The sequence below is a fragment of the Schistocerca americana genome, chromosome 11 (genome assembly GCF_021461395.2).
Source record: "Schistocerca americana isolate TAMUIC-IGC-003095 chromosome 11, iqSchAmer2.1, whole genome shotgun sequence".
Classification (NCBI taxonomy): domain Eukaryota; kingdom Metazoa; phylum Arthropoda; class Insecta; order Orthoptera; family Acrididae; genus Schistocerca; species Schistocerca americana.
Genome location: NC_060129.1, coordinates 49,106,661 through 49,130,318, shown reverse-complemented (window position 1 = coordinate 49,130,318; position 23,658 = coordinate 49,106,661). Strand labels below are relative to the sequence as shown.

At 45.5% G+C, this 23,658-nt stretch overlaps 1 protein-coding gene across 2 annotated transcripts in view; it reads right to left on the bottom strand.

Annotated features, from left to right (window-relative positions):
• LOC124554063 overlaps nucleotides 1-23,658 on the bottom strand; it is a 172,475-nt gene that overhangs the window by 70,609 nt on the left and 78,208 nt on the right. For both annotated transcript variants that reach the window (XM_047128105.1, XM_047128104.1), the window contains exon 3: nucleotides 17,071-17,229. In XM_047128105.1, coding sequence (XP_046984061.1) covers nucleotides 17,071-17,229 — 159 coding nt within the window. The remainder of the gene's footprint in view (nucleotides 1-17,070; nucleotides 17,230-23,658) is intronic.

Here is a 23,658-nt window from a genome sequence, read left to right as displayed (position 1 = left end):
GTTCATGCCAAACGAAGACGTAGGATTGATTTCATATAACAACCAATACTGAGCTATCATAAGGGAAGCGATTAAAGAATGAAAAGAGAAAATTGACAATGACAAAATTCGCAAATCAAATAAATAAATTAGATGTATGAGGACAATTGTTAAAACTCGACCTTGAAAATCATTTCAGGACTGTAAGGACTTTCTTATCAAAGAAAATAGCTGCCCAATAAGAGAGCTGTTAGGTAGCTAATGAATTTAATAATCAGAGTTCAAAGGATAAAGCAACAGAATATTTGCATAAGCAGTGCACATGAACGCAGGCATCTCATAACTGCTCTATGCTCTGCAAAAGAAATAAAATAGAGAATATCATTAACTTTCCGAACAGAAAACACTGTCTCATAACTGATAATATCTCAAGTAAAGTACTAAAATCTTATTCCTCATTTTAAATACCGTGTCTTCAGACACGTGTGCAATATGTCACTGTCAAATGGCATATTTCCAGATGGACTGAAATATATTGTTACCAGACCTTTCAACAGGAAACGTAGTAAGACAGATATAAAAAACGACTGTCAACTCCTTACCTCATTCTAGAAAGTAGTAGAAACGATTATGTATGCAAGAAGTATGATGCACCTGTCTCAAAATAAGGTCGTCGATCTTCATTTATACTTCGAAATGTTGTCGCTACAGAATATGCTGTTTTCCAATACGTAAATCAGATTATACAAAATATAAAATGGCGAATTATTTCAAACTGGTATCGACTGTGAATCGCCAAAAGCATTTTATACTGCAGTTCATAGTAATCTTCTAGACAGGCACAAATATTATGGTGAAGAGATCTCGCTGCTAAATACTGAAAGTTGCTTGTAGCATACGTCAACTTTCAGCTTCTCACATTTTCTGCATCTACTAACTCGCCAGCACTTTTAATATTCTAATATTCGCCCACTGATCTGCATCTTCAGTGCATGCAGCAGAGGAGGGAAGTCTAAGCGACATATTTCAGTGAGCTGTGTGTCGGCCACTAACAGGTTAGTGCAGGCTGTGCAAGTGCAACACGTTCAGTATCCCAATATTTGGTATCTGGGTATCTCAATCTTCAGCATCCTAATGTACGGTATCTGAATATATGGTATCTGAATGTACAGTATCTGAATGCATGGTATCCAAATGTACGGTATCCGAATGCGCAGCATCTGAATGTATGGCATCCGAATGTTCGTAATCTGAATGTACGGTGTCCAAATGTTCAGTGTCCGAATGTACGCATTCAAATGTTCAGTATCTAAATGGATGGTATACAAATATACGGTATCGAAATGTTTGGGATCCGAATGTTCGGTATCCAAATGTGTATATGCAAATGTACGGTGTCTGAACGCTTTGTATCCAAACGTAGGTATCAAGATGTTTGGTATCCTAATATACAGTGTTTGAATGTACGGTATCTGAACATATGGTATCGAAATGTTTGGTATCCAAATGTACAGTATTCGAATGTACAATATCAGAATGTTTGGTATCCCAATGTTCGCATCCAAATGTTCGGTATCTGAATGTATGGTATCGGAATGTACAGCATCATAATATATGGCATCCAAATGCTTGGTATCGAAATGTACGATATTCGAACGCACAATATCAGAAAGTTTGGTATCTGAACGTATGGTATCCGAATGTATAGTATGTGAATGTTCGGTATCCGAATGTCTGGTGTCAGAATTGGACAGAAACGGTTTTGTCTTGTCTTAATCTGTTGCTTGTCTGATGTATACAGTCAGAGATACTGTCTGCTTTGCCACCTGGGTTTGTATGTGAGACTTCACACTGAGACTTGCTTCCCGCATTCTCTGTTTATGAACTATGGTTTATGAGCCAACGCATTGCATAGTTCACTTCGGCATTTTATTTGAGGACAAACAGTTCACTTCTGTACCGAGCTATTACGAGAGTTTCTGTTCCAGATGTATTGTACTGTGGGGCAAGCAGTCTCGATTCAGACAGCCCAGGATACGTTTCCTCTTTAGAGCACAACTGAATCACAAGCGACTTGGTATTTTCGTCAGTTTCTTGAACACATTACGGGTATATTCTTCGTTATGAAGTCGTACACACTAAGGTGACTAAAGTCGTGGGATACTTTCTAATGTCTTGTCGGACCTCCTTTTGCCCGGAGTAGTGCAGGAGGTTGATGTGACGTGGACCCAACAAGTTTTTGGAAGTCCCCTGCAGAAATACTGAGCCGCACAGCTTCTATAGCCGTCCATAATTGCGAAGGTGTTGGCAGTGCAGGAACTGGCCTCTCGATTATGTACCACAAATGTTCGATGGGATTCAAGTCGGGCGGTCTGGGTGTCCTAATCATTTGCAAGAACTGTCTAGCAGGTTCATCAAACCAATCGTGAATAGCTGTGGCCTGGTGAGATGGCTCACTGTCATCCATGAAAATTCCACCGTTCTCTAGGAACATGAAGGCCGTGAATGGCTGCAAATGGTCTCCAAGTAGCCGAACACAGCCAGGATTCAGTACACTCCACGTAAATAAAGTCCACACCATTATGGAGCCACCACCAGCTGGAACAGAGCTTTGTTGACAATTTGGCTCCATGGCTTCGTGGGGTGTGCACCATGCTCAATGCCGAACATCAGCTCTTACGAACCGAAATCGAGTCTCATCTGACGAGGCCACGGTTTTCCAGTCCTCTTGGGTCCAACCAACACTGTCACAAGAGAGGCGCTGGAGGCGATGACGTGATGTTACCAAAGGCACTCGCGTCGGTCGTCTGCTGCCATCGCCTATTAACGCCTAATTTTGTCGCTCGATCCTAACGAAAACTTTCGGTGTACCTCCTACATTAATTTCTGCGCTTATTTGACGCAGTGTTGCTTGTCTGTTAGCACTGACTACGCAAACGCTGCTGCTCTCGGCCGTTAAGTGAAGGCCATAGGCCACTGCTTCGTCCGTGGTGAGACGCAATGCCTGAAATTCGGTATTTTCGTGACACTCTTGACGCTACGGATGTCAGAATATTGAATTGCCTAACGATTTCGGAAATGGAATGTCCCGTGCTTCTAGCTCCCACTACCAATCCCCCTTCAAAGTCCCGCCGTGCGGCCATAATCAGGTCGGAAACTTTTCCACATGTGTCACCTGAGTACAAATGGCAGCCTTGCCAATACACTGTCCTCTTATACTTTGTGTACGCGGTACTACCACCATACGTATATGTGCACATCGCTACCCCAGGTCTTTTGTCATCTCAGTGCAGGCTCTCAGGTTGTTCATGTAAAATTTGTAAGTTCTTTTACACAGTTTTACATAATTTCTAGGGTCGATCCAAACCTCGGATAAGGAGTATTTGTAATATCTTGGAAAATGAATGGCGATTAGTAAATAGCTTCAAAAATGTTCCAGGTCCAACCGTGTTAAAAACCTGCGTAATACTCAGACAAAATACCTGACTACATGACTAACTACACTACATATTTTCCTTTAGCTGAGAGGTAACGGAGCGTGACGCAACTTGCCCCCAGGTATTGGTACCCATGCTTGGTTCAAATGGTTCAAATGGCTCTGAGCACTATGGGACTTAACATCTATGGTCATCAGTCCCCTAGAACTTAGAACTACTTAAACCTAACTAACCTAAGGACATAACACACATCCATGCCCGAGACAGGATTCGAACCTGCGACCGTAGCAGTCGCGCGGTTCTGGACTGAGCGCCTTAAGTACCCATGCTTGTATGTACAGAGTGCGGCGCGGGCATTTCCTTATTTGAAACGTGCGCAATATGGCGGCCGTTCCTCCCTGCTGTGTGAGGTTGAGCATATTCGAAACGGCAGGACCTAAAGTTACTTTAAAGGTCAGTTCAGTGGCGATCATGCAGCGAGTGAGAGGGCGACTTACTTTCCCAACACATGAAACGTATTCGCAGTTGCGAACATGGGTAACCATCAGCAGTATAATGGAATGAGGGCAACGCAAATTTGTGTCTAACTGGGAATCGAACCTAGGTTTCCCACTTATCGCGAGCAGTAGCCTTACCATTACGCAATGTGAGCACGATTTACAGCCAGACCCAAACTTCCATACTTCCTTCACTTCTGCTACGTGTCTACAGTCAGTACTCATACATCTACTATGTACCGGGTGGTTATAAATAAACTTTCCCTATTTAACACGTTATAACACGGAAACTAATAAGTGTACAACGACCAAACTCGGTAGCATTAATGTCAAGGACATCAGGAAGAGAAATAATGCAGAATCTGTTCAGTTGAAACACTTTTAATATGATGCTACGCTACATCATACCATTACACACCACTACCATTACAAAAGGGGCTCAATATCGCACCCATCACTGGCGAGAAGAGTCTGAAAGCTCAGGATTGCATTCTGCGAAGCAGAACGTAGCATGTCTGTAGGTATGCTGGACACCTCTCTTCACATTCTGCGCTTCAGACCAGCACATGTCTGAATGTTCCCTGCAAACCCTATCCTTCAGGTAGTCCCACAACCGGAAATTACAGGGAGTGAGATCAGATGATTGTGCTGGGCAAGCAGTTGGAAACAACTGGCTGATAATTCGATCGTTTCCAAATGTGTTTGGGAGAAGCAGAACTTCACGAGTGACGTGCGGTGAGCCCCATTTTGCATGGAAACTGTTGAGCTCAATGCGTCTCTCTCCTGTAGGGCGGGTATTCTCGTTCTGGAAACATCCCCCAGGCTGTGGCTAACCCATGTCTCCGCAGTATCCTTTCTTTCAGGAGTGCTAGTTCTGCAAGGTTCGCAGGAGATCTTCTGTAAAGTTTGGAGGGTAGGAGACGAGGTACTGGCAGAAGTAAAGCTGTGAGGACGGGGCGTGAGTTGTGCTTCGGTAGCTCAGATGGTAGAGCACATGCCCGCAAAAGGCAAAGGTCCCGAGTTCGAGTCTCGGTCGGACACACAGTTTTAATCTGCCAGGAAGTTTGATGTGGGTCTTGTACGGATACCGTCTGAGTATGGTAGGAAGCACATTCCGAACAATCGACTACGGGATATTCAACTGTCGTGACACAGCAACCGCACTGCCCGATGATCGGGAGTTGCGCACAGCGTTGTCTGCCATAGCGACAGAGAGTCGATCAACCACCTGCGGCGCAACCGCCCTTCCCAGAGCAGCGCCCAGTTCTCCAGGTGATTCGAACTTCTTCACCATGCTCTGCACAGTGGGATGAGAAAGAGGACCCTTCCGTAATCCTTTCGGCCGGCGACATTCTCCAAGTGCAGCTGCGACATTACTCTTGTTTTGACAACAGAGCTTCACCAGTAACGTGATGCTCCTTTTGTACGAGCTCATGTCGACACGTCAGCTGGTGCACTGTCACTGGTCAGGTGTGTGAGACTACGAATCGCGATGGCTGGTAACGGCATCTGGTGGCCGCAGCTGCAACAGGGCGGTGGTGCTGTGACGCACGGAAATCATACTCTGGACATTAATGCTACCAAGTATGCTACTCACACGGTAATTAGTTCCCGTGTTATAACGTGTTACATACGGAACGTTTATTTATAACCACCCGATGCATTCCCTTACAGGGGAGACATTGTACTTGAGAGTCGCTTGCCCCTTGTCGGGAGATAAATACGACACTGCAGTGCCTGTGTCGTTTCGATAGCCACCCACTCGCCTATCACCACCCTGACGGTCTTACCCTAGCCTCTTCCTTTCTCCAGCAGACCTTGTCTGAGGCTATGGAGGCCCACGTCCCTACCATTGCCACCCACCCGCACCATCCCACTTTACCCCCACAGACCGTCCTCTCCCTCCTCCGTGAATCCCGCCATCTCTACCGTGACTTCCTTCACACGTGTGACCCAGACACACTACGACGCCACGGGCAACTACGACAGGCAGAAACTTGCTCGCAGCTAAGAAACGCCGGGACTGGCAACAGACATGCACCCGTCTTAATACTTCCTATCAACTCGTCCAAGTACTGGTCTGCCTTCCGCCGCCCTACCGGATCTAAATCCTCCCTTCTACCCTCTCCTTCATGATGACCAACCCTTCCCTGACAACCTTAGTGAGGCCAATCACTTTGCCTCCTACCTTCCTGATATCTTTACCCTCACTGGCGATCCCCAGTTCGATTACTCCCTCTTCCCAGATGTCCACGATCGAATGGACGCCTATGTCCCTCCACTCGCTCCTGGCTTCCAGTACTTGGACAACATTACACACAATAAACTCAATGCACCCATCACCACTCTGGATATCATCACTACACTCCACACGAAACGCAACACTGCTCCCAGTCACGATCGTGTTACCTATCGCAATCTCCGTGAAGCTCCCGCCTCCTTCCTCTCCACCCTGCCCAGCCAATATAATGTGGTCCTGTCCGCCGGCTACTACTACGAGCTGTGGAAAACCTCCTGTATCCTGATGTTCCTCAAACCCAACAAACTGCCATCTGCCGTCTCCTCCTACCGTCCTGTCACCCTTACCTCGGTCTTCAGCAAGGTCCTGGAATCCATCCTTACCCGACACATCCACCAGCATCTCCGCCAGCACCGCCTCCTTCCCGCTACCCAATGTGGCTTTCGACCGTCCTTCTCTGCCGATGACCTTCTCCTTCACCTCACTCATCTCCTCTCTGAACAGCTCAACTCACGCCAGTTCACCATCTTCCTCTGCCTCAACCTTGAGCGTGCTTACGACCGTGTACGGCATTCTGGTCTCCTCTTCAAGTTCCAAATATTTGCTCTTCCTGTCAACTATGTCCGTCTGATAGGGTGCTTTCTTTCCCAACGTCCTTCCTATGTCAGCATCCATAACACAGATTCCTGCACCTTCCAGCCTTCCGCCGGTGTGCCCCAAGGTTCCCTCCTCTCCCCTCTTCTCTACCATGTGTATACAGCAGACATGTCACTGCCTCCACCCCTTGTCCACCTTCTCAAGTACGCCAAAAACACCGCCTTCCTTGCCCTCACCCCCACCCTTCACCACTCCCAACACCCTCTCCAATCCCATCTTGACCAGTTCACCATTTGGTGCAACCAGTGGTTGCTCAAGGTCATCCTTCCAAGATGCGGGTGATCATTGTAGGCAAAGCCACCCCTTCTTTCCGTCTCCTCGACTTCTATATCACCATTTCTGGCTGTCCTATGACCCTCACCCCCACCCTCAAGTACCTTGGCGTCACCCTTAACCGTCGCCTGTCCTGGACCCCCCATCTCTGGACAATCTAAGCCGAGGCACGCTCCTGCCTCCGTCTCCTCCAGCTCCTTTCTGGCCGCACATGGGGTCTGGCCCCCGGCACCATCCTCCACACCTAGAAATCCCTCATCCACCCTATCCTCTGCTACGCCCCTTCAACCTTTTAGAAATCTCTTCAAATCCTAGAACGCCATGCGCTCTGCCTCGCCCATTGCATCCATCTCCTTTCCCACATGTGGATCCTGTATGACCTTATTCCGTTCCCACATCTCCTCCTTTTCCTCTAACCGATACGGATCCTCTACACCCGTAAACTCGATCCCCCTCACCTGCTCGTCTCTCCCATCCTTCCCCACCCCCGTCCACTGCTGTGCCTGTACTCCCACATCCCACCTGCTATCTCTCCACTCCCCATACTTTCGTCCAAGGTGGCTCCCACCAACTCCCCCTCCCTGGTGATGGCCTCATCCCCTGCATCTAACCCTCCTACCAACTTTGATCCAACTGTTCCACACCCTGTGTTTTTTTCCTGAGGGCACCCTATCTCCCTTCTCTGCTTCCTCCCTTCCTGCCCCCCTCCTCTCCCTGGGCTTCCCCTACCCCCTACCTTGTTTCCTCCCCCTCCCACCTCCTCTGCCACTGGCATCTCCACCCTCCCCTCTCCCTCCTCCCCCACCTTTTCCCCTTTTGGCAGGTCACCGGACTCGTACACGTCAAGTGAACATTCGCGCGCCGGAGATCGTCGCCAGTGTTTTGTGTGTGCCATAGTGTTAGTGATTCAGTCTTTCGTCATTTGTACTCCTTCATACACGTGCGCCGTTTCTGTCGTCTCTGTTATTGCCAGAGTGCTGCACTTGTGACCGACTTCATGTATTTTTTTATTTGTGTGTCTACCGGTGTCTATGCATCGTGTTGTTTCGTTTTTCGAAGTCTCCACTTGTAATAAATGAATTATTTATGGCCGAAGAGCGGCGTAGTATTGCCGCTGCCGGCCTACCTTAGCATAAGGTGTCAAAATAACAATAAAGGAAAAAAAGGAAAAGCCTGTGTCGTTCAGAAGTACGATGCAATGTTCCTTAGTCACGCAAGAGTGCTCGTCCCTAAGAACATTGCGTCCTACTTCTGAACTATACAGGCACTGCAATATCATTCTTTTCCAATGGCCGTTCTGTCATCACAGTCTATTGAGGGTTCAGGGAATGGTTTAATATCTCGCCTGCAGGTTGCTTCCTGATCGAAAATCGATTGTTGTGCGGGTGTACGTGTTTGTGGATACAGGGACAGAAACCAGGATCTTCAAGAACTGGCGATTTTCAACCCCCCCCCCCCCCCCCAGGCTACGCGCACGGAAACGTGCAGCTGCTCCTGCTGTTCCTGATCGCACAGAGAGGCGAAATCTCCACGAGGGCTTAAAAACTCTTGCATACACACTGGGACTAGTGTACACACTTACTACACACATTCTCGCTTCACAGAAAACTACTTGTGAAGCCTTGATCTAAAACCTGCCTCGTGACAGCCTCATCATCTCCAGCGTCGAGGCACATTTTCGTTTCCCTGGATGCGTGAATAAACAACACACGCCATACTGGAGTGGCACGAAAACCCAAGAACTTCATGAGGAGCCCATGCCTACGGAAAGTGTGACTGTCTGGTGGGCATTATCCAAAACTGACATTATTGGCCCATGGTATTTCGAAGAGAATGGTAGGGCAGTTACAGTCTCTTTTGAGCGTTATGACCAGATTATTCAGACTTCTACTCTCCCAGAATTTAAAGAAATGTGTGTTGGGGATGTCTGATTCCAACAAGAAGGTGCCACACATCACACAGAACGGACGTCAGTGACAATCGTTCGCGAACATTTCCCCGACCATTTCATGTCTTTGAAGGGCGATCTGCAGTCGCCAGCACGCTGGCCAGGTTTAGCCTGCTGCGACTTGGGGCTGTCTTATGGGGCTATCTAAAACCCTTGGTGTACACCAATCGGCCACAGACCCTGTGTGAGCTGCAGAACCATATTCGTGCTGCTAATGCCAACATATAGAAGTGCTGGATGCTGAAACGAAACTTCGATTTCGACTCTCCAGATGCACTGACGTGGGCGGATATAAAAAGGATATAAAAAGAAATGTAAAGAAAAGCGAATTAAACTGACATCTGCAATACTTTCTGCTTCGTGATTATTTTTAAGGTAAGGAAGTACCTGCGCCACATCCAGTACTACGAGGGTCATTCAGTACGTAATGCAAGACTTTTTTTTCTGAGAGCACACTGCTTTTGTGAATATTCCAGCACACCAATTATGCGCAACTCTTTTCGCTACAAGAACTTTTCAACATAATCTCTGTTCAGTGTGACGCCGTTACGCCACCTTTGTGGGACGGCCTGTAGGTCCACATAGCACCACTCTAATGGTCGACGTCAGAGCCAACATCTTGCTTCATCACTAACCTCGCTATCATCCACTGACTGCTTCTCATGGAGTGTATCCATTATTGGACCAAACAGGTGGAAGATGGCGAGATCCAGGCTGCAGGGTGGACGAGCAAGAACAGTCCAATGAAGTTTTGGGAGCTCCTCTCTGATACGCTGACTAGAGTGACACTTTGCTTGTCATGGAGATAAAGGATTTCGTTTGAATTTTTGTTGCGACGACACTGTGCAAGAGTCACAAACGTGTGCGGCCGGCTGCCATGTGGGATGTCGGACAGGTCTGCGTGACCCTTTTGCAGTGATGACTAGCGCCTCGCCCAACGACTCATCATGCTTTTGTTCAACGCCAGTTCTCCATAGACATTCGGCAAGTGCCTACGAATATTTGCGGTGCTCTTTCCCACCAAAAGATGGCGGTGGTGGTTAGTGTTTAACGTCCCGTCGACAACGAGGTCATTAGAGACGGAGGGCAAGCTCGGGTTAGGGAAGGATTGGGAAGGAAATCGGCCGTGCCCTCTCAAAGGAACCATCCCGGCATTTGCCTGAAACGATTTAGGGAAATCACGGAAAACCTAAATCAGGATGGCTGGAGACGGGATTGAACCGTCGTCCTCCCGAATGCGAGTCCAGTGTGCTAACCACTGCGCCACCTCGCTCGGTGCCCACCAAAAGAAACTCAATGACAGCTCTGCTCTTACAGACGTCGTTTTGAATGTTACATATACTGCTGCCACCCACCGAAACTTCATGAAACCGTAGGGACTGAAGAGGGAATATTCCGTGACAAATTCGGCATTTTTTCAATCGGAACTGACCGTAAAAAATAGAATCCATTACGTACAGAACGCCCCTCGCATAAGCTGTCTTTCCAGTTGAAGTAATCAGTGACTCTCATACGATCTTTTTGAATTTATTTACGCTCCTTGCCATTATTAAACTGATAGCGTTCATTTAACGAATCTATTTAACAAGCCAGGTGGTCATATACTGCACGAGCTACACACTAGTGCGTACTCTCCCAGGATCATTTTGCCTTCAGCAAACGTGTTGATTCACTCATTTATTGAGCACAAGATTACTAGCAGGGATTTTGTACGAGTCTTTCAGGTTGTAGGAGGTAAGTTTACATCAGGATATTCGCAGCAGGTTATCGTCACTGAGTTTCAATTCACAGTTATTCTATTATTCAACATTCTCAATCTTAGCGTGGAGAAGTACTGAAGCCAGAAGCCAACGTAAGAAGGGCCGTATCTATGGCCGGGGAGGGGGGAACTGGGTTATTTGTCCAGGACGGCAATTTCAAGGGGCGCCAAATTCATATTATTGAAGAAAAAAACTTGTTTTACAAAGCGACAGCCCACGTATCGATTATTCATATGATGCTGAAACATATCCCTATTTATTTTCGAACATTCTAAGTTCATTTCTGAACGTATCATAAGTTGACTCAACGCGTGCATACAGTACGTGATGTCTCTGCTAGGGGAATCCCCGTCGCATCCAGAAGTTAATAACTTTCCCGCAGACAAAGGGGGATGGTGCTGTATGAGCCGATCCCAATAAATGAGAACGGGTGAATACCACTCGCTGTTTTTTTATGTGGTTGATTAGGTGTGCGAATGATAAGCCTTATTTTAACTTTTAGCGAAGTCCATAGATTCAGACAACCAGAGTGGAAATAAGCGACTAACAGCAACTTCAGGTAATGAAAATTACATATTATTTCCCCAATGTATGCAAGAAAATGAAATTCTGAGAGGAAATGTTTGTTAGATTGTTACACTACTAACGGCCAGCCGTACAGTCTGCGGTTAGCAGCAGCTTGATTCTATTCTCGGAATAGCGCGGAAAATGCTTTTCACGCACATGTAAAAAACGCTAACCGGAGAATGGACGCGGGATAACTAAACAGGATACTGGCTGGGTTAGTGAAGTCAACTGGAGAACAATTTTTTAAAATGGCGGGAATAGTTACAGAATTAGTGATGATAAGATTGCTTGTTAGAACGAGTAAGGAGAAAAAACGAGAACATCACACAAATTAGATGGAAGAATACGACGATCTCAAATGTATACAAAAATTTCGTACTACTACTACTTCTTGATCTCATGCTTGAGAAATTGGAGCTTATGAACGAAAAGTGAAACTCCTAACATAAAATTTTTGCTTGTAGTAAGCCTAATAGGCATTTGATGTGCGTACTTTGTGAGTTATATTCTGTCGTGTTATTTATATAAATAAGGTAGATAAACATAACCATTTGTGACAAAACAGTGTCGACTATTTGGCGAGTGTTACAACTGCTGCAATATTAAAAAGACGTGTTTCGTTTTATCTAGCAGACAGTGACAAAATAGACATAATCAAATCGAGAAACCCCGCCAGTCTTGGGTACTACTCCTATTAACAGCTTTTTCAGTGTTAGGCAACACCATTTTAATTTTTCATGTAGCAAAACGTTTCACGAACTTTGATGACGTAACACACACATCAAAAAAAGTTTTGCATCACCCCGGTTCCCAGTACTCCTGAAGATAGACGTTGACTGACTGTTCACAGATGTCACTAAACCCTCCAAAAGATGTAAACAACCATGCATGAGCAACGCCTATTAGACGGAAGGGGTCCGATAGTCGATAAGTTACAGCCATTCGCCATTCCACCAGGAGGGAGGTTAACGGCTCGTGTTGTCTGTAGTTCTACCATGCCTAGACGGACAATACCGCGGTTAGATCGCTTCCGCATTGTTACTTTGTGCCAGGAAGGCAAGTGTCCAGGCGTCTCGGAATGAACTAAAGTGACGTTGTTCGGACATGAAGGATGTACAGACGAACTGTCGATGACATGCCTCGCTCAGGCCGCCCAAGGGCTGCTACTGAAGTGGATGGCCGCTACCTTCGGATTATGGCTCGTTGGAAAGCAACGCCACCATGTTGAATAATGCCCTTCGTGCAGCCACACGACGTCGTGTTACGACTCAAACTGTGCGCAACAGGCTGCATGATGCGCAACTTCAGTCCCGACGTCCATGGCGAGGTCCATCTTTGCAACCACAACACCATGCAGCGCAATACAGATGGGCCCAACAACTTGCCGAATGGACCGCTCAGGATTGGCATCATGCTCTCTTCACCGATGGGTGTCGCATATGCCTTCAACCAGACAATCATCGGAGACGTGTTTGGAGGCAACCCGGTAAGGCTGAATGCTTTAGACACACTGTCCGGCGAGTGCAGCAAGGTGGAGGTTCCCTGCTGTTTTGGCGTGGCATTATGTGGGGCCGACGTACGCCGCTGGTGGTCATGGAATGCGCCCTAACGGCTGTACAATACTTGAATACCCTTCTCCGACCGATAGCGCAACCAAATCCGTAGCATATTGGCGAGGCATTCGTCTTCATGGACGTCAATTCGCGCCCCCGTCGTGCACATCTTGTGAATGACTTCCTTCGAACCGAAAGACCACTAAGGTCGCAGGTTCGAATCCTGCCTCGGGCATGGATGTTTGTGATGTCCTTAGGTTAGTTAGGTTTAACTAGTTCTAAGATCTAGGGGACTAATGACCTCAGAAGTTGAGTCCCATAGTGCTCAGAGCCATTTGAACCATTTTTTGAATGACTTCCTTCACGATAACGACATCGCGCGACTAGAGTGGCCAGACATGAACCCTATCGAACATGCCTGGGATAGAGTGAAAAGTGCTGTTTATGAACGAAGAGACACGCCCACCACTCTGAGGGATTTACGCCGAATCACCGTTGAGGAGTGGGACAATCTGGACCAATATTGCCTTTATAAACTTGTGGATAGTGTGCCACGAAGAATACAGGAATGCATCAATGCAAGAGGATATGTGCACCACAGTAAAAATTGCTGTTTTGAAAAGCACCACAGCGCATAGTGTAAAGCAGCCGCCCTCCATTGCTGGCGGTGGCGCCGCTGTGACAATCGCAACTTTGGTGTCTCCCTCTGGTGGGAAAGGGGAAAGGTAGCCTGTTCACGTGCATTTAAGGGGCGCTATGAGCTCGGAAGGGAGTCAGTCAGTCAGTCTGAGACAGTTGGTCAGCCAGGGCAGTCTGTCAGTCTGGGCGAGTCTAGTCAGTTGGTCAGACAAGTTAGTCTGGGCCTGTCTCTCGTCCGCGTTGATGAGGGGGGTTAGTGTCTGTCTGTCGTCCGGAGTGCTAGTATGCGTCAGGCCGCCAGCCTGCTCGAGTTTGTTCAGGTAATGGGCATTGGCGGTTGGATCGATCGGTTGGTCGGTCGCGCACTGAGACACGAGGTGACTACTGGTACGCTTTGAGCGTCGGCGCATGTGAGGTCGCCACGTGAGTCGAGTGGTCCGCGGCGTGTAGCGAGGGGTAGTGAGTTCGCGGTTCACACGAGAGCAACAGGAGTCAACCCACGACATCGGTCTGGCCGGGGCGAGCTGCGACGCCGTGAGACGGGAGATCGGCGCATCTTCCTGCGTCCGTTGAAGCGGCTGGCAGCGGACGGTTCGGGAGAGCGTTTTGGGGTGCTGTGCCAGGTCTTGGCCAGAAATCGCAGTTATTAGAAGTTAAGTGATTGGTGATATGTTGTTTCAGTTACTTGTTAAATTCTACTTGTGTTCTTGGTCAGTCTCTCGTCCCCAGCTCGCTCGTCTGTCTCTCGTCCGCATTTGTTACGCAGTTAGAGTCTGTCTGACTGTCAGTCTGCCGTACGTTAATAGCTGCCTGTGTCATGTTTGTCAGATTCGGTGTTAACCAATTTATTGCTTAAAGGCCGAATTCTTGAAATCTGTTTTTATCTTGCCTATCATCTTGCGAGGTGGTGTAAGTGTAATGTAGAGCATGTTGTACATTTTATGTAGTTCTGCATTTTATGGGTTTTATTTAAATAGTCATTTTAGGTTATACCATTTCCATCCCCCTTACGGAGTGCATAGTTTACGTGTTTGTGTGAGTTGTTAAAAAATTTTAGTTTAAAGTAATCTGGTGTGTTGCAGATTTGCACCAGTGTACTCTTTCAGAGGTTGTTGTGAGCGGTCATGACTACGGCCGTGTTGAAAGGGAGCAGGCAAGCTTCTCAGCCCGAAGGCTCATACTGTTAATATTGTTCTTTCTGCCTCTAAATAAAATTGTAACTTGATATTGCGAAGGTGCTTTCTGATTATAATTTTAAATCTGTTTTGAAAAAAGCCTTTAGGAATAAAATTCACATTTGTCAAAAGTATTTTCATTTTTCATCAGTTACTTCCTGGCAACTACTTCCACGCTCACCTAGTGTGACTAAATGTATTAATGTTCTTGATGAATCGCTAGTAAATAAAGTAAATTCTATAAGAAAATATTTTGAAAGTTAAATTTTACGGTTCATTGCTGGTAGCAGAGCGTGGTTACGATCCACGGACCTCTAGGTTATGGGCCCAGCACGCTTCCACAGCATGCATCAATGCAAGTGGACATGCTGCTGGGTATCGGTGTGTACAGCAATCTGGACCGCCACCTCCGAAGGTCTCGCAGTATGGTGGTACAACATGCAATGTGTGGCTTTCATGAGCAATAAAAACGACGGGAATGATGTTTACGTTGATCTGTATTCCAATTTTCTGTACAGGTTCCGGAAATCTGCGAACCGAGGTGATGCAATTTTTTTTATATGTGTAGATTCTTTCTCAGAAAGGAAAGCACGCCGTGAAAGCTGTAGCGAGATAAGAGAGAGAAATGCTGGGACCTAAGGATTGATGAAATGTGTAGTGTCTTGCTTCTCTCTTGTCTTTATTGCGATGAAGTTGTGGCACTGCACTGTGGCACACTTCAGACCAAATAAGGTGTTTTACATTTCGCCGAATATATATGTTTTATATATCATACTCTTCAGAAAGATGTGCGCTATTTTTGAAAATTCGATTTTTTTAAATTTCTGGCGGTCTATCTCAAACTCTCGAGGGGGAGGGTGGGGAGCGGGAAGTCGCCAATATCACGTCTTTGCTCTGGTCTCAAACTATCGTAGATCCGGGGCTGAAGGTAAGTCTGACCTGTATTAGCGTCTTCTTGACATGACGTCAGGTAACGTTAAATTAAATCTTTTGTGGGTAAATGTTCATACATTACAAGTGGACAATTTAATGAAATGAGGGCCGTTTTCAGTAGGTAGTATAAAACGTTACAAATCACTTGGTACGAGGGGTAGCAACAGCTGTAATCATGCATTTCGAACGATGAAAACGGCAGGAGATGAGTGAAAATGGTTTACTAATCGCGACTAGTTTCATGACATTACAGTGTTGTCTTCAGGTAACAAATTGTTGACATTCTACTAAAAAAAGTCCTTAAAATCTTCGTATGGGTGAAGAAAAGAAGTCTTCAGACTTTCTGAACAAGATTTTGCACAATTGTCAAGAAAAACACGACCAGTGGTATTGTAGAAAGGCGTTTCCTAGACATACGTGATACGTATTCTCAGGAAAAGCGGCCATCTCGGAGGCAGGTCTTTCTACGGTTGATTTCGGCACACCAACACAAGACTCAGAGCACATTTATTACTTTATCAAGTTTTTTTCCGTAATAAATCGCGTTCAGAAACAACAGCACCATAAATTCAGTTATAGAAGGAGAAATGACTTACACTACCCACCACTAATCCATACTGTACTACAGAAAGGAATTAGGTCTTTGACGTCATAGCCAGTAATGTAAAGAATTTTATACTAAATAAAATTAACATCAAACGCTGTCTGAAATCGTATCTGCTTGAGTTGTTAATAATCCTTGTTTGCGTGTGTGCGTGTGTGTGTGTGTGTGTGTGTGTGTGTGTGTGTGTGTGTGTGTGTGTGCGGGGGCACGTGCGTGTTGTTTTAGAGAGATGGTGGGAGATGGACAATACAAAAAAAGTGTATTGAGACAGTTAAGAAGACAACCGCACAAATGGTCAGCAAGTTGTCTTGTTTCTCGGCGAGAACATGCATTACAGCTGCAAAAGTGACTCTCTCCACATCGTAGCGAGAGGTCGAAATTACAGTGCGCAGACCATGAAAGTAATTAAACTAAACTCTCACGAAAGGAGTTTTGTTACATTCCATGCAAGAAAGTATCCGTAAACTTCAGCTGGTGCGAGTAATGTGTTTTTCTCTGTTCATATCTCATCTCTAGTTCAAACTGACATCGTTTTCCTTACACATTAGCGTCTGCCTCCAGTTTCAGTTTTAGGATCTGATAATTTGCAGGAGAGGTGCTTAACACGAGAAAGGCGTCAAACTGATTAATTTCGAACATATTCCTTTTCTTATTGCCGTTCCTCAAAGTCATCGTAAACGAGTTTCACAAAGCATGACATTAAATAAAACTATATGGAGCTGTTCTAGATGTTCCGGTACGAATAGCAGCCTTCTAAGTATCACTTTAATGGATATTTTGCATGCAGTTTGTCATGATTGGATACTTGCCGGAGGCACGGGCTTCTTGTTGATGCCCATGGGGTACCAGATGTACTCAAAGACGGCCGGGAAGTTGGTCAGCAAGTAGTCGAATGGCTTGGTGAAGGTCAGGTCGTAAAATTTAAGCCATCCACCAGTACTGCCCCACTTGTAAACGGTGATCTCCATCTGCAACGACACCACAGAAAATCATCAGAGAACTCTTCACGAAAACATTCTCAGTGCAGCTCACTTGCAGACAATTTTAGAGGAAATTAAATGGGATCAACTGCAAACATTTTCAGCTCTTTCGAAAGCACGCCAGATTACGTACAGGGAGAAAGCAAATAGTAGGTTTAAATAAATTGTTGTATCAATCTCTAAGGGAAGAGAAAAGATTTCCATTTCGATTATACTTTCTTAAACCAAGACACGGAAAGGTGTCTACTATTTTGCAGCTTCCGTTGTCTGCAGACATTCATCAGAAAGGAGATATGTAACAGATAATTCTCAGATATCCAGACTAATTTGGAAGGAAAACGTATTTCACTCTGTAAAGGAATACTTGTGAATCATTCAAAGCCTTTCGTCAGCTGACTTGAACATTCGTTTGCTGCTGAAGAGAAAAATCTATTGACATCGAACTGCACTAGAAGGTGACTTCACCGTGGTAAATACCTACGAGAAAGGGTAACAGACTGCTTCCTCGTGTTATATTAAGACCCACAAACGGTATTCATTGGGTCCAACAGATATGTGTCAACTGGTATACAGAGCGAAGCTAAGACAGAAACTTTATTTAAGTGAAATAAAATAGAGGAACTAAAGTTAAGCAATGTTGTACTATAGTAAAATAAATGTCGTGTGAATAGGGCCTCCCGTCGGGTAGACCGTTCGCCGGGTACAACTCTTTCAATTTGATGCCACTTCGGTGACTTGCGCATCGATGGGGAAGAAATGATTATGGTTAGCACAACACAAGAACCACCCCCTGAGCTGAGAAAATCTCCGACCCTACTGGGAATCGAACCCAGGCCTTTAGGATTGACATTTTGTCACGCTGACCACTCAGTTACTGGGGGCGGACTGTAGTGTAGTAATACGAAATTGAGCAATAGTGTGCAATAACGATACCAGCATGATCTGCATTACAGACAAATATATCAATTTTGAGAATTCGTGTGTGAAAAAGTTTGCTTTGGGATTGAAAGTGTTCTCCAGACAAAATATTTAACTTACCATTAAAACATTCTCATGATCAGAATAAACAGAACACCTCGAACGATTAGAGAAAGGACATTCACATTCACAGTGAAACGCCCCCTCAGAAAAATTATTGAATTACTGTGCTGATAAACCTCTTACATTATTTGATTTTCAAACAGCTGAGCAAAACTGAACGTACTCAGACATTTCGCTCTTTACCTATTCTGATCAACACTAAACTGACACACAATATTTTTAGCGCAACGCAATCTGAATTTCAATAATCCCTACAAAAGAATGGCCCTTACTAACATTAACCTATACCTTTCACAAATCACTTACCTCACAAAAATCTTCGTTACTCGAACTACTGCAATACAGCGAGCGCTACTACTGCCAGCTAAATAAAAGATTCAAACTACTGAAGGCACTAACTACTGATAGGCATAGTTAGCAAATGAAAGATTTTGATAGAGAACAAACAATTTATTTACCTTAATAGTATTCAAAAGTCATTATATATATAGCAGTTCATGACATCCATTCTTACAAATGTACTGTTTCTGATGGACGCACGTCCAGATCATCCGCTCTCAAAAATCCGCCATCTCACTTCCCCACATCCACCACAGCTTGCGGCTCACCTCCAACTGCGCAACGCTAAGCGCTGTTAACAGCCAACTGCCCAACACTACAATAGCGACTATTGCAACAATGCCGACCAGCCTCAGACTGCACGCAGCACAGTCAGTGATTTTCATACAGAGCGCTACGTGGCGTTACCAATATAAAAACCTAAACAGCCTACTTACAACAGGACATGTACATTAATTAATATGTCCTTCATAAATGATAAACACTCCAGTCACCTCGGTTCAGCATGCATCCTGTTGCCTAGTAGCCACAGGGACTGCGATGGGCCTGATTCCTTCTTCCATGTGTGATGGCATCGACACGCTTAACCCGCGAATGGCTTCCTGTGGTATAGGTATCATGCTGCATTCACCTGGTTCCAAAGTTCATCTGTGGTGGTTGGCATTGGTTCATAGCACTGCCACCAAAAAGGCACGTGTTCGTGCAGCAGCTTGCGGTCATGCATTGTCATGCTGGAAAGCAGCATCTGGGGTGTTGTGCACGAAGGGTATGGCTACAGGCCGCGGGATGTCATTCACGTAGGTCACACTGGCCACAGTGCCCTTGACACACTCCTGTCTCTGCGTCTAATCAGACTTCTCTATATGACCCTAATCTGTGGCGAAAAGGTATTTACTCCACAGAATAATATAAAACCGAGAGAAGTAGATGAAGTTATAACCAAATCGCCACTACTCAGTACTTTAGAAATGACGATTAGACACAAAGTTTGGTTAATTTTATATGTTTTTGTTACGTAAACTAATTTTTAATAAACAGTAGTTAGTGGAAAATTCGGAAAAAAGGTTTTCAAAGTATGTCATTAATGAAAATAAGCAACGGTCGTCAATTCCTCACCACAACACGAATAATTAAATAGAAACTGAACTTTACACACGTGAGCAGTCTTGGGTAAGAATCAATTACAGTACGATTGTCTGTTGGCTGTGGATAGAAACTTTTGTTACGTTACTCACCGTAATACTGACTGTTGTAATTGTAGCAAGCAGGAAGATTGGGTGAATTTACTCATTGGTAAGGACTGTTGTAAATTGTGCCACAAGGTATAAATTAGAAACTACGCTTTGACAGTGAAATTGAGTGTCCAAATTAAGTAAAGTTTTACTAGAAATTTTTGATTATGAAAGTTATTCTATTTTCAGCAAATGAATTAATAATGGCTTTTACATCATTCTGTTTCTGACATTAGTCATACTACAGCCAAAGATTTCATTATTACATAATTGTCCAAAAGTTTTGATAATCTAATAAATTATGTTAACTTCGTTTTCAGTTCATTTTCTGACTATCTCGGTTCGTACAAAGGGATACGATGGGTACTATGATACTTGGATAACGACGTATGAAAATTATTTATATGACAATATGCACGAAAACAGTGTTATTTAAGCAATAAAATTTCAAGTCCGCTGGTCAGCCTGTTACACTTCTAGTTATAAAAAGTCTAGGTCTACTTCACTTTATGATGCCGTTGGTTTGTCGAGCGGCTTCATTCAGCGGTAAAATAGGGCACAGGTTGATCTTCTTGCCACACCATAGCCAATAACAAGGGCCCACAGTTCTCTTGATGTTATGGGAATTACTCTTGCTGCATTTGTGCTGTGCCCAATAAATGCCATACACGTAGCTTGCCCATATTAAACATCCGCCAAAACAACCATTTCAGTTTTCACTGCTCCGCACTTGGGAAACAGACTTTTTGCCTCCGCGCTTTTGCACAGCCACACCGGCGAATACACACAACCGACGACACCGATCGTCTCCTCGCAACTCCCGACTTCTGCTTCTTTTTGGCGCGCTCGCTCGCCCAGCGATAATGCATTTACAGTTTATTACGCTCTTTGACAGTAGCTTTTCCCTGACTAGGCCAGCGTGTATATTTACAAAATGTTAACATTCCATGCGTATTGTGTTTCTTAAATAACAAGAGCATTTGCAACTTGACAACATATTTACAAGAATAATATGCAGCACAACTAATAATACATCGGAAAACACGTAGAAAACGTATGACCACACAGAGAGTTGTGGTGTTATACCCCGGACATGCACAAAATGTGGCTTGTGGTTGTACCCAACAGCACGCCACACCATAAGGCCTCGAACTGGGGCTGTATGCCTCGTGCGAATGCAGTCACTGTGACGCCGCTGTGGTGTGGTGTGGTGTGGTGAACCAAAATGAGGGCATCGTTTTCAAACAAACAGAACCTGCATTCGGCGGAAAACACTATATGATGCTATTCCTGTCCGCAGTGGCGTCTTCCCATGCACCATTGCTGTCTAGCATGTTTATACACGTTCGTCAATGGCAGGTGGAAAAGTGGACGACGCGCAAGTGTAACCCGTGCCGTAACAAAACAAACGGCGACGGACTGTCACCCCTGACAGTGTACGGTGTGTTACACTGTTCCACTGTTGCGGCACAGCCGAAGAGCACACAGATCTGTCCTGGAATGCCATTTGGATGACGCGTCTATCTTCTCAGGGAGTTGGCTGGATTGTGTGACCTGGCCCATCTCGTCGTGGTCTGCACACACCCGTTGCACTGCCGAAACACTTGGTCCCACAAGAGCAGCAATTTCCCAGATGGACGCATCACATTCTCTCGTGCCAGTAATACACCCTTTTTCAAACTCGCTCATTTGACGGTGCACTACGCGCATAAGCCTCTTAGCCATCCTGCACGTCTGTTCGAGTCGCACTGACCCATTATCTTCGGTTTGCAGCGACAACGAGAGCCACAGGCGCATGTTACCGGTAGGTGGTGTTGCGCCGTGATGTCGATGTTGACCTCGAACCCCCGGGCCGACATTGTTCAAATGCTTACCACTTCTGCAAAAAAAAATGGTTCAAATGCCTCTGAGCACCGTGGGACTTAACATCTTAGGTCATCAGTCCCCTAGAACTTAGAACTACTTAGACCTAACTAACCCAAGGACATCACACACATCCATACCCGAGGCAGGATTCGAACCTGCAACCGTAGCGGTCGCGCGGTTCCAGACTGTAGCGCCTAGAACCGCTCAGCCACACCGACCAGCCCACTTCTGCAGAACGTACTAATGTACATGTGCTGTGAAAATGAAACGTTGTATCTCCAGTCGTTTAAGGCATTCTGTTTTATTTCTGGACATGGATGTAAATTATGTTGCTCATGTAACGTTTCTGTCTCGTTTAATTTTAAATACGTTTTCTCCTTTCCTAGATATCTTATTTTTTGTTTTCTTCGAAATACTTCGTATTTTATTGTTACAGGACTTTTATATCGTCTTGGAAATACATACACTTCACTGGTTACAGATTGCATTGTTAAGTACACTACTGGCCATTAAAATTGCTACAGCACGAAAATGATGTGCTACAGACGCGAAATTTAACCGACAAGAAGAAGATGCTGTGATAGGCAAATGATTAGCTTTTCAAAGCATTTACACAAGGTTGCGCCGGTGGCGACACCTACAACGTGCTGTCATGAGGAAAGTTTCCAACCGATTTCTCATACGCAAACAGCAGCTGACCGGCGTTGCCTGGTGAAACGTTGTTGTGATGCCTCGTGTAAGGAGGAGAAATGCGTACCATGACGTTTCCGACTTTTATAAAGGTCGGATTGTAGCCTATCGGGATTACGATTTATCGTATCGCGACATTGCTGCTCGTGTTGGTCGAGATCCAATGACTGTTAGCAGAATATGGAATCAGTGGATTCAGGGGGGTAATACGCAACGCCGTGGTGGATCCCAACGGCCTCGTATCACTAGCAGTCGAGATGACAGGCATCTTATCCGCACGGCTGTAACGGATCGTGCAGCCTCGTCTTGATCCCCGAGTCTACTGATAGGGACATTTGCAAGACAACAACCATCTGAACAAACAGTTCGATGACGTTTGCAGCAGCACGGACTATCAGCTCGGAGACCGTGCCTGCGGTTACCCTTGGGGATGCATCACAGACAGGAGCGCTTGTTGTACGCAACGACGAACCTGGGTGCACGAATGGCAAAACGTCATTTCTTCGGATGAATCCAGGTTCTGTTTACAGCATCATGATGGTCGCATCCGTGTTTGGCGACATCGCGGTGAACGCACATTGGAAGCGTGTATTCGTTATCGCCATACTGGAATATCACCCGGCGTGATGGTATGGGGTCCCATTGGTTACACGTCTCGGTCACCTCTTGTTCGCATTGACGGCACTTTGAACAGTGGACGTTACATTTCAGATGTGTTCCGACCCGTTGCTCTACCCTTTGTTCGATCCCAGCGATACCCTACATTTCAGCAGGATAATACACGACCGCACGTTGCAGGTAATGTACGGGCCTTTCTGGATACAGAAAATGTTCGACTGCTGCCCTGGCCAGCACATTCTCCAGATCTTTCACCAATTGAAAACGTCTGGTCAATGGTGGCCGAGGAACTGGCTCGTCAGAATACGTCAGTCACTACTCTTGGTGAACTGTGGTATCGTGTTGAAGCTGCATGGGCAGCTGTACCTGTACACGCCATCCAAGCTCTGTTTGACTCAATGACCAGGCGTATCATGGCCGATATTGCGGCCAGAGGTGGTTGTTCTGGGTACTGATTTCTCAGGATCTATGCACCCAAATTGCGTGAAAATGTAATCAAATGTCAGTTCTAGTGTAATATATTTGTCCAATGAATTCCCGTTTATCATCTGCATTTCTTTTTGGTGTAGCAATTTTAATGGCCAGTAGTGTAATATTGTAGCCCTTAGTGTTCGCTGATGTTAAGTACAAC